This window comes from Hypanus sabinus, chromosome 11 (genome assembly GCF_030144855.1).
Source record: "Hypanus sabinus isolate sHypSab1 chromosome 11, sHypSab1.hap1, whole genome shotgun sequence".
In the NCBI taxonomy this organism is placed as follows: Eukaryota; Metazoa; Chordata; class Chondrichthyes; order Myliobatiformes; family Dasyatidae; genus Hypanus; species Hypanus sabinus.
Window position 1 is genome coordinate 64,753,108 of NC_082716.1, and position 12,511 is coordinate 64,765,618.

At 37.7% G+C, this 12,511-nt stretch overlaps 1 protein-coding gene across 10 annotated transcripts in view; it reads right to left on the reverse strand.

Moving 5' to 3' along the window:
• Positions 1 to 378: 378 nt before the first annotated feature.
• The window catches only part of abl2 (c-abl oncogene 2, non-receptor tyrosine kinase), a 153,873-nt gene continuing 141,740 nt past the window's right edge, over positions 379 to 12,511 (reverse strand). For 7 of the 10 annotated variants that reach the window (XM_059984532.1, XM_059984529.1, XM_059984531.1 and 4 more), the window contains exons 7-13: positions 12,385 to 12,469; positions 10,767 to 10,944; positions 10,153 to 10,337; positions 8,487 to 8,639; positions 7,752 to 7,841; positions 7,136 to 7,297; positions 379 to 6,428 (exon numbers count right to left, since the gene is read on the reverse strand). In XM_059984532.1, the coding sequence (XP_059840515.1) occupies positions 4,729 to 6,428; positions 7,136 to 7,297; positions 7,752 to 7,841; positions 8,487 to 8,639; positions 10,153 to 10,337; positions 10,767 to 10,944; positions 12,385 to 12,469 (2,553 nt within the window). In that variant the 3' untranslated portion in view covers positions 379 to 4,728. The remainder of the gene's footprint in view (positions 6,429 to 7,135; positions 7,298 to 7,751; positions 7,842 to 8,486; positions 8,640 to 10,152; positions 10,338 to 10,766; positions 10,945 to 12,384; positions 12,470 to 12,511) is intronic. The other 3 variants (XM_059984536.1, XM_059984535.1, XM_059984537.1) reach the window with 3 other exon arrangements.

Below are 12,511 nucleotides of genomic sequence, written 5' to 3' on the forward strand. Positions count from 1 at the left end.
AATATATAAAAGGCCACACCGGGAGCACCAGACTCAGTATACCACACCAGCCGACTCACAGGTGAAGTGTCGCCTCACCTGGAAGGACTGGGGCCCTGAATGGTGGTGAGGGAGGAAGTGTAGCCTCCAATAAATTAATTTTCAGCACCTTAAACTGCCCATAGATTTAAAATATCTAACTTCCTGTGCAGTTTTAAAGCTTATCATCAATGAGACAATGAAATGAGAACAGGTACCCATCAAAAATTTCCACTACTTACAAAATACTTAAAAATAGATTGCGTATTTTTGTTAAAACACTTAAAATGAGTAACAGAAACAAGGTTGCCGATCAATTCTGACCACGTGGATACATCAAATACTTATACAAGCCAACACTCAATTGAATTATAATTCTGTGATAATTTAATTACAAACTCAAACATATTTATAGTACAAAAAACAAAATACTGCTTGTATCAATTAATGTGTTCACTCTGGGGTAGTTCTGCCACCCCCTAAACCCCTGGTAATTCACATATTTACAAATCTTAGTGTTTAAAAGGCTGGGATAAATTCATTTCTGCTTCAAGGTAAAATCTGACATTTATACTGTATGTTATGAAACAATTTGCTACCCAATCCTCCCAATTTACCACTCTCCCCACAATACATAATACACACAAAGAGGTATTTTTTCAGTATGCAAAGAAGAAAACAGGCTCTTGGATTCATTTCATAAACAAGGCTGCAGTTCGGATTTAAGATGAACCCATTCCTTGAATAGGAAAGATTACATTTTTATCAGAGTAACTCAATGACAAGGCATACAAAAGTACAGTACTGCAATGATAAATTCGTAAGTGGCACTGCTAAAACAAAAAAAAAATCAGTAGTAATTCCGAACATTCATAGTCACAGACTCTTTTCCTAATGGTGTTCTTCACTTCAAAATCTGGACAGTTGTCCAACTCCTATTGATAACTAAGCTTGTAAATGTGGATGAGAAGATAAATGCTTTTCCAGTAACATTTCAACGAAGGCTGACCAGGTAACTCGCACTTTTGTTCTGCTGTTAAATTTCAAATAAATCAGTTTTAAAAGCCAGCAGAATTTTTGCATCTATACATTGAATATTACAGATTTAAATTTGCATTGTAAAATTAATAAAATTTGCTTGTGCTCAGATAAAACTAATATTGGTATAATATCTTATCCTCACCATAAAAGATGTACAGTATTCAGCTGCAACTTGGATGATGTGTGGAGGAAAAATAACCAAAGTGAACTGTGAATAACCATTTATACAAATAACTCTAACACTATAAACTCTACTGGCTATACTCACAGTAGACTCAGGTTGCAAATTAAAGTTTATCTGACAATATGCATTTCTAATCTGCAATGCCATGGTGTCATTGTGATAAAATATTGCAAAGCAATATGGTTAATATATGGTTTTAAGTTATTGTGGAAGTACAAGTTCTAGGACTCTAAACTGTGAATTGTTGCTCCAAAACAAAAAGTATACCACACGCTGAGCTTTGCTGAAATCATTCAAAACGCTGAAGGATTTTTCTCTGCTACATATTGATTTAAAACTGCATTTGTGGGAAATCTGCAAAAAACAGAAAACGCTTGAAATACTCCAGATCAGGCAGCACCTGCAAAGAGAAACAGGTAATGTTTTGGGTTGATGACCTTTTGATCATCAACCCAAAGTAGTTAACTAACTGGTTCTCCAACATTTGCTGATTTTGTTTAAGTCTAAAAATGCTTTCTCCTTTCTGACCTCTGTGCTGGTGGAAAAGAGAGCAAATCTGCCATATCGCATCTATATTGTATTATTCCCATGAACAGAATACCTATCCTACAATCCAGGCTCACTGCTGTGGCTTGAAGTCCAATATTTTTCCAAGTCTTGCCAAGGATCATGACACTTATTCCCTAATTCTGCATAAGTTTCATAATGGCTTATTAAACTTTCATCTTTAGACTCAAAACTGCAGTGTTTACCACAGCAGCATTTAATCTTTCATTTATCTCAATTCAGGGCTCAAGCTTTTTTTAAAAAAGAGACAGGAAGTGGGATTTGACCCTTGGCTCCTTCTGTAAAAGTGATCAACAGGGCACAAAAGACGTTGTGGCTAAATATAGCAATTACATCACTATCAGCTGAGGTTATCAGGAGGGACAAACCAGGAAATTCCAATGATTATATATTACTAATTTAATAGATGCCCATTGCTAGCAGGATTGATGTTTCAGGTTTATTTCCAAATCCACAAATGGCTTTGTGCTGAACAAGAAAAAACATTTTGAAGATCTTCACTGAAGAATTAAATATGACGAGAAGGTGATTAAATAGAGTAATTGTGAGGGAGTCGATGAGATTTTACAGAAGTTTACAATGGAAAGTAAAGAGCAAAGTTACAAGCCTGGTTATAAGACAGTGTGACTTCACTGTACTATTCCAAATCATTTTATCGGATTTGGCCTCCCGTACAGCTGGGTCATCTGTTATGTATACCAAATTACCATCACTATAAATATAAATTTTAATTTCAGAAGTCCCTATGAAATCAAAAGTGAGTTTGACCCAGCTTAAATTGCACAGAAAAAAATACAGAACCAAATGACCTTTGGTATCAATGCACACAGAATAATTCTGCAAATTATCAGCAGCTGATAGTCTGAAACGACAGTCCACAGGTAATACTGCAAACATGATCAGATGTTCACAGCATTCACAAATGATAAATGACAAATCTGTATTTCATTGGACACAGCAGAGTTATTCAATCTTTCTACACAAAAACGTAGTCCCACCAGGCATGATGGTTGCTGTGAGGGAAGTGAAACATGGGTTTTGTGTTTTGCTTCTGATTCATGATCCTGATTCAAAAAGATGCATGTTTCTTTGATGCAATCTGACAATGTACTAGGAAGGGTGACTACGTTATTGACTGGTTTATGTGGTCAGCCTCAAATCCCATTATTAAAATGCACATTTTATTGTAGCTCATTCCTTCGCCACCCTGGTGTGGGCATAGATAAACCTCAAAATTTTCTTCAAATTTGCTCATTTAAAAAAAACCTTACAAGAAATTATCTTGTGTTAGACCAAAGCACCTGCATAGGGCTAGTTTGAGTGGTAGCATTGTGCCTGGGTAAGCATTGTAGAAGATGAAAAAATATTCCCCAGTAACATGAGTATAATTAAAATGCCTCAAAGGGACAATTACATCTTCAGAAACAGTAACGTAAGATGGGCCAAAGAAGCACGTGATACTAAGTATGGATTGATTAGCCATTCATTGTGCTCATCTTAAAAATTAAAGAGATATTTATAAAGTATCTAAATGAACTTGTCAAAATTATGAAGGGATCCAGTTATTTCTCAAACCTACTATTTTTAATTTATGGGCATAAGCTTGTATTAAGAATTTGTATTCTTTTAGCAGTTACTGTTACAACTGCAATACATGTGCACTCCTGGTCACTGAATAAATTTCATTAAGATAACTTAGAGCATCTCTTCAAGATAAATGGCTTAAGAAGTGATTCTGATATGTATGCATTTTCTTTGTTATTTGTATCAGGGTGATTACATGTGGTGGGTGTGGGGCTATGGGTAAATGTTTCTTGTTACAAACACTGAATGTAGTAGTTTTCCTACTATCCACTTCCATGATTAGGGATGCCATTTTCTACACTCACAGCAAACACAGTAGATTCACTTAGCAATTCAAAAGGTAATACAATTCACATTCTCGAGTCGTAGCAGATTCTGCTGCATAACATTTTTTTCTCCATTCCCCAAAAATATAAACATGAAGTCTGCGTTGAGAGGCAACAACAGAGGTAAGTCGTAAACTCCATGACAGTTCTGAGGGACTTTGGATATAGCATTCTTATAGAATTCCAATACTGTTGACAAAGATACAGAGCATTGCAGAGGTGAAGACTTGTTTCATTGGGGGTTACGAAAATAATTATCAATCCAAATTCAAGTTTGGTCAATTGAAATTACAATTTTGTCTAGTTGATGCCCTCTGCTGTTTTCAAGAGGAAACTGCTCTTGGCAATTTAATTACCAGATACGAAGGGCAAGTAGAGTTTTATTCCGCAATCATGCAGCAAAGATTAATAAGTGGCTGCATTACTGTTCACATTATGCCAAAATCAACTATAGAATAACACCTGGTATGGCACAGGGGATTTATCCTTCTAAATTTGGTGTACTTACAGCATGCACCAGGTGAATGATAGCTGGATACCTGGAAATTGGTTCTCACTGTGAAGCTAATAGCCAGTGACATAACAAGAAAGCAAATTGCCTTAAGTACACACTCTTTCTGTGGTATGTACATACAAAAATTCAAATTAAACCTAACGATTACACTGTTGTAATTCATTTTAATTATGATCACATCTTCACACTTTAGATTAACTTGCTCTTCAAAGTTTAAGAGTCCCTGAGGACTGTCCAGGAGGACAAAAAGAACTTAATTGGGCCAAGGCCCAAAAAAGTTGTTTCTGGACTATTTCCATAAATTTTCCAATCCTCTAACTGTTGTTGAAGGTGACAATTCCCTTCCCCTCCTGCAGTCTTGATTATGCATAGACAGCTCTACTCATGACTCAACTGACAAAGAGAGATGAATCTGTAAACATTAAAGAGCTGAACATTTGCTGAGGTACTTCAGATAATAAACAAGTCGGTAAACCTTTCACAAACCTTCTCAGCTACCTCTGTACAATATCACTTAGCTCTCTAACACATGTCAGTAAGTTATTGAGCACAGGGTTTGTAGGAGGTCCAGTAGAAGCTGTGGATGACACCTGAAGTTCATGCAGATTGTGCTCTAATTTGCTCACAGCTTCTCGGAAAGCAAACTTGTTTCTCATTTGAGTGATACAGTCCACGTAACCAGAGCAATGATCAAGCAACCGATGTCCTGCTTCAACTAACTGGCTGTTAGAAGTGGACTCTGAATCACTGTCAATAACATTGGAAAGAAGCTCAGCACACTCCAGTAATGCTTCTTTACTGATTTTTTCTGTTGGCATCTTCTCTGGTGGGAGCTTGGTTTTTCGCAAGGAAACTCGAGCACCTGTAGATACAGAGGAACCGTTTGCAAGTTTAGAAGAAGTTGCCGTGGGAATGGATGAACCTGGAGGCACTTGAGGGGGTGGAACAGATGGCCTAGGGATCTTCCCAAACACTGCTATTGTTGGTCGTTTGCTACCTTCACCATTTACCTCACTCTCCTGCTGTGCTGCTGAAACACTTTCCAAGTCCTCCACTGTTTCTGTGCTGTTGAAATTAGTGCTAGGAGGTGGTTGTAATAGTTTTAGGGAAGGTGGGGGTGGAGGAGGTGCACATTTTGGTTTCACAAGCCTTGGCCTCTCTCTCTCTGATGCAACCTGATGCTCTGACAGGAGTTTAAATTTGTTTCCAAGAGAATCAGTTCCAATCAACTGAACTTCCGCAGGAGCATGCTTCAATGTTGGTGATATAAGAACAGGTACCTTATGATTATGAGCTGCTGGAATTGTAGAAACTTTTACTGGTGAAGACCAACTTGTCTTCTCCATATCCTCTTTCATTGCTAGTTGACCAGAATGATTACTATTAGTTTCTCCATGTCCAACTGGTACTATGTTGATGTTCTGGGAAAGATCAGCATCTCCATTGCCTGTATGGTGTTGCTTGAGAGATGGTGCTACAGCACACCTTGCCAAAAGTTTTGCTTTTGACTTGTCTCTCATTGAAGCAATTCCATCTTCTGCTTTTCTGTGCAGTGGATCTGTCAATCTCCCTGGTCCTTCCTCTTTGGAAGTGTAGGGCATTGGATGCTCGAGTTGAATTCTGTTGCGGTGGCAATTTCTAGGAAGGGTTAAGGCTAGACGATCCAGTTCCTGAAGCCCTGAAGACATGGAAGAAGTAGAATTTGATCGAGGAAAAGGTTTGGTGGCTTCCAAGCTTGAATCATCATTACTTGAAGACTTCCCTGGTTTTAAGCCAAGTGTTCTTTTTATTAAGCGAGGAGTGAAAAATCCAGCAAATCCTGCCCACCCTCCACTAGTTACACCACCATTTCTTTGCACAGAACCCCTTCCACAACATCTAGACTGTGTGAAATTCCCTTCTGCATGTGAATGAACGAATGTAAGCCCATCAGAGTGCTGAAAAGATGAGAAAGAAGCAAAGTTACCCGTTATCTCATATTTTTTGTGTGGGTGGTTCTCCATCTCACGAAAGGAACTGCTGCGCTTCGGTGGCATAGGAACAGTTTTCTTCTTCATGAAGGAACTGAAGAAACCAGCTTTCCTATCTCGAGTAAACAGGGTCTCTTTGCTATCATCCAGAAGTCCACTGGGAGATTTATCTCTCTGCTTGCGAGGCAGTGCTGGGGAGATGCTACATGGGGCTGTACTTGTTCCTATTTGTATTGGGGAAAAGAAAAAGATAGGAAAATGTGATCCAAAAATGTTGACAGTATCCTAACTGCTCAATATTTATTCTCTTTTTCCTGTCTCCAGCTTTTGTTTTATGTTCTCATTTTCCTCTTTTGTAGTTATATTTGTTCCTCTGCATGTTGCAAACTTTATGCTCAATTTCTAGTTTCTAAGTTTTCCTGCCACAACTATTCACTGATACTATTACTTATTTTATGTTGTTATCATTAGATTAAATTTCCAATGCTAATAAAAATGAAGCAGTGTACAGAAAATGAAGTCTTTCTGGCTGTGAACACAACATTTTTTGCACTTGTTCAAAAAAAACACAGAATTTTAAAAGCTGAATTTAAAACCCATTTAGATTTACTACTGCACTTAAAAATTAATCACAAAACAGACAGCCAAGTACTGTCATATTTCAATTCACCTTGTATCCTACTGCACATGAAGCTTTGAAAGGCATGAACCAAATTTAACTTTTGGAGAGAACTGAGGGGACTGTCACTAGGACTAAAGAAACTCATTACATAAATATAAGCATAATCAATATAAAATTAAAAGTACAGGCAGCAGACCTGAGGTGTTCACCTACCTTCCCCATGGAAGTTTATTTCAGAAGTTTCACAAGAAGGGTTAGAGAAAAGAATTAGAACAAAACAGGAAAAAGACGACAACTTGCAACAAGTACCTGCCACTGCCGTGTGAGCTACAGCAGGATGATCCATGTCCATATTTTCCTTATTTTCTGCACTTTTCTTTAGTGTTCTGGTTTTAGTTGGAAGCAATGGTAACTGAAAGTGCTGGGCAATCACAGTCGAAGAGGCAGTTTTTCCAAGTTCTTCTGCAACTTCTGCAAGAGGAAAAGGAGCACTAACAAGTGTGAATTACTAATTTTAGTCATCATAACTGATAAAAAAAATTTAAAAATCAAGATAGAGAAGTAAGATGTGGATGAGGAACAAAATGTAACTAAGTATGATGTACATGGTTACCATGATGGATTGTATGATTTTTTTTCATACTCTTCCAATATGAATGCCTACTTGCTCTTATTTCACGTTGATCTCGGTTTATTTAAAAGTATTATTTTGCCATATAAATTGATGACACAAATGCATCAGTAAATGTCTACGTGTAGCCACTGCAAACGAGCTGACAGGGCTGTTCTTGTCATTCTGCTTACAATTAACAGTAGTTTGTCTTCAGTCTATGGTATTAATGGCAATAATATTGCATATTCTAAGAACATCAATGATGAAATTTTATATAAATGCTGAAAACATCAGCAGAATGCAATACTTTACCTTCTGAAATGCTGGAGTCATGAAACATGGTCTCAAATGCTTGATGGATCTCGGCGAACAATGGCCGCTCCATGGGATTCCACTGCCAGCCTTAGAAATTAAAACAGACATATTAAACATGGTATCTGCCTTCACTCCATAAAAAAAGTTAGTTCTTGCTTTTTGAGTAGCACTCATACTTCTGCAATAATATGTGCCACCCAGTTGGAAGGTTAAACACAAAATGATGCTGTCTTTTTCAAATTAAATCATGGTAAATAGTTCCAATCTGGAGTGGTGGGTTTGCTAAATATATGAAGCACATTTTTTTTTTAACTCTTTAATTGATTGCCTTTTAGGAGTACTCCACAGGAGTACAGCAAGTCTAATCAAAAATAGGACACATCTGTAACATGAAAAGCATTGTCACTTAAAAATGGGCCCTAGCTTTCCTTGCATTACATCATGTAGGCCATTCACTTAAAATTTGTGAATATTGGAGATATGGGCCAGGACATTTCATTCCCAACATGTTAATGCAATTTACATTGTGATAATAGCTTGGCTATTTGATTTCATCAATATAGAGGATCACTGCAATCTTATCACATTTCCTTTCCCATGGATTCCCTAACAGCCATGGTGACACACAAGCAAAATGTGATTCTTGCTTACTTAAGGTAATTCACATCTTTAACAACATGAACAAATAACTGAAACATCTGTCCAAACTATTTATCATAGCATATTACTTACATGATCTCATCAATTCATAGACTTTGGGGGGACAGCCCTCAGGCTGTTCCATTCTGTATCCTTTCTCAAGCAAATCATATACCTGCGATAGGTCAATTCCTGGGTATGGAGACATCCCATAGGTCGCAATTTCCCATAACAGCACTCCAAATGCTGAGAAGAAATGTAAAGGGTATACAAATTAATAACTCCTCTGCATCAACACCTGAAACAATTAACCATCCATTGTCAACGCAATCACGAGGTAGTCAATCCCTCACAAAAATAATCAGCTAAACATATTGCCATCTTACTTCTGATTGAGGTGTCAAATACAAAGTAGGGTGAGAGGAAAAGATTTTAAAGGGAACCTGAGGAGTAAGTTTATCTGCCCAGATGAGTGTTGGCATATGGAACAAGCTACCACAACTAGAGGCAGAGGTGGGTACAATCATGGTGTTTAATAGACATTTGGATCTTCACATGGACCTGTCCAAAGACAGGTTCAAACGGATATGGGCCAAATGGGATGAGCTCAGGAAGACACTATGGTCGGCACAGATGTGTTGGGCCGAAGTACCTGCTTCCTTGCTGTGTATATCCATGACTCTGACTTTTTCCAAATTTCCAAACATACAGTAACTGTGGCCACCAGATAATGGAAAAAGTTACCTGGAAGTAGGATGACATTTTTTAAAGCAACACATTTCTAGAATTTTACTCTTATTGCGCTTGTAAGAATCACATATCATAACCAGAAGATTAAACTCTGACAATAAATTTCAGCAACAGGGCTGAAATTGAAAAGATAAATGTTGAATTAAATAGAGGAATTTTAAGAGTAAATGTTTTTGTCTTCAATGTTTCAAAATAATAAATTGTGTCATTATTAATCTTGAGCTCAAAAGTGAGCATATCCAAGTTCAACTTTGCTGTTCAACTGTACATGAATACAGCCAACCAAACAGCGCTACTCCTGGGCTAAAGTGCAAACCACAGTACCAACAGTCAATTCAAAGCGCAAGGCACACAAGACAGCAGTGACATATAGTCGCAAAAAAAGCCCAAATTCCTTAGTCCATGAACATTGTAGCAGTCTGCAGTCAAACACAATACATCTTGTCTTCTGCCAGGCAAACACTGGATGGCAGCATTGACTCCAGCAAGGAAACCGTGCCACACTGCCTCTGGTAAAGCACACCAACTCTGATACCGGTCAGATGCAAACAGGCGCACCTTGATTTGAGGCCTAGTCCTCGCTACAACTGAGGCCACACAGCTCCCCCACGTAAACTCATAAAACAGTGAATCAGACTCACAGTACCAACGTTCAATAGTAACTAAGGTAATCACTCGCAGTCAGACTGCACACTGCCTTCACGCACCAGCAGCTCTCTGACAAAGGCAGAAGCATGATCCACATCATGTCCAGCTCCTTTAGTTTCTCCACCAACAAGCAACTCAATGGGGTAGACCTGCAGTACATTAAGTTCTTAATGTCCAGCAGGGTCTTGCAATCGCAACAAATACACTTAAAAAGACAATGACACCTTTGATTGGCCCAGTAGAGGCTGCTGCATCCAGCACATCTCTAACGTACCAGGACTTGAAATCAGAGCAGTACCTCTGACAAATGAAGCAATTTGTCTTGAATCCAGTGGTCATTAAATCACAATGCAGTACGTACCCCATACGTCTGATTTTATTGAGAACGTGTTGTAGGCAAGGCTTTCTGGTGCAGTCCATTTAATTGGGAATTTTGCTCCAGCATGAGCAGTGTATGTATCACCAGTCATTAATCTACTCAGGCCAAAGTCTGCAACTTTCACCACATGATTTTCACCAACAAGGCAGTTGCGAGCAGCGAGGTCCCTGAAGAGATAAATCAATTAAACAGATTAAATCAACAATAAGGCAAATGACATGCAAATTTCATAATAATAAGCTTTTTTTACTGAATTTGTGGAAATTTCAAACACCATGCAATTTTCAAGAGTTGCTCAACATGCTAACATAAAAGAGAGAGACTCCAACCAATTATTGAACCATAATTCTGGAAGGAATTAAACCATACAACTTAAGAGTAGAATTATGCCATTCAGCCCATCGATTCTGCTTCGCCATTCCATCATGGCTGATTTATGATCCCTCTCAGCCCCATTCTCCTGCTTTCTCCATGTAGTCTTTAATCAAGAACATATCAACCTCCACCTTAAATACATCCAATGACTTGGCCTCCCCGACAATGAATTCCACTGATAAATAATACAAGAGTACTTTGTATTATTTAGTGTGCCTGACCTATGAATGAAGTTCTTTTTCTCCAGATACTCCATGGCAGAAGAGATCTGTGTAGCCATGTACAAGAGCACCACAGCGTTCACCTCCTCCCGATTGCATTCACGTAGATAGTCCAGTAAATTCCCATGCGGCATGTACTCAGTAACGATGTAAAATGGGGGTTCCAAAGTACAAACACCTAACAACACAAAATCACACATTATTTTCAATGATAATCCATGTGTTTATACAACCTCATGGGAAGCTGCACAAAAAAAAAGTCATTATTTTTATTTGGAATTTTATAAACACTTAATTGCCTAAACTTAGGATAATGTTTTAAAAATGTTTATTTATATAATGCTAGGTTGTCCTCAAGTATTTAAGAAGAACAATTTATCACTATTTATCACTATTGCTGTAGAAAGCCCTACAACCTATTAAGTTACGAAAAGCAATGAGATATTGACCACCTAATTTGCATTTGAAGATACAGGGGAAGTATGGATTGGCAACAAGATCTCCTCCACACTCACCACCACAGGGCTATGTGCTTAGCTCCCTGCTCTACTTATTTTATACTTATCATTATATGGTAAGTATTGCAGCAATACTGTATTTAAGTTTGCTGACAACACCACTGTTTATTGGCTGAATCAAAGGTGGTGACAAATAAGCATATAGGAGGGATATTGAATGGTGACAAAACAACCTCTTACTCAGCATCAGCAAAAACCAAAGAAATGATTTATGATTACAGAATAAAGAAGCTGGAGGTTTATGAACCAGTCCTCAATCATTTAGGGCTTATCTAGGTAATTTTGAAACATTGTAAGAATTCTTGCCTCCACCACTCTCTTCAACTATGTATTCTAGATTACAAGCACCCTCCAGATGGAAAAAATTCTTCTACATATTTTATTTGTTATCCTTAAACTAGGTCCTCTAGTTTTAGACACCTCTACAATTTAGATCCATAACCTTCTAATTCAGAGGCGCCACTGAGTCAAAGCTAGCACTACATTCTTGTGGAGAAAAAAATGCAGCATTCATATTCTGCACTTTACGAGCAGGTCCATTAACATTCATATTGCTAATTGATGAAATCAAGATATTGCCTGAAATGTTTGCAAGATTTAAGTATGAACAAAATATGTGGGTTACAAAACTTGAGTATAATCACTGGAACAGTTCACAATTTGCCAATTAACCTTTTTATCCACACATCCATGCCACAGCCATTCAATTTAAAAACTGTTACTACCCTGTCAGCCACCTCCACCACCACCACCACCACTACATACACTTCACCTAGCATCACTTGATGTACGTACAACCAGTCTGTGTGTATAGGTTATTTGTACATTGTGTTGTAGAGGATTGCTTTTATATTTATTGTGTTCTTTTTTTGTTTTTTAATTATGTTCTTTATGCTCCTTCTGTCTTTTTCTGCTGCATTAGATTCAGAGTAACAATGATTTCATTCTCCTTTAATGAAGAATGACAATAAACAATCTTGAATCTTATTCCTTAGGCAAAGGATTGGCATGGATGAACTTAAAGTGTTCAAAAATAAGCCAAATAGTGAAATGCACTTTTATTAATGCAGGGATCAGAAGAGGTTTCAAAAAATACCTACCCAGAAGTTGGACTAAGTTTGGATGTTTTATTTCTTTCATTACAGCAGCTTCTTTCAGAAATTCCTCCACCTCCATTGTGTCCTCCTTTAAAAAAAGTATTTAACATAAGACACCAAACATAATTGA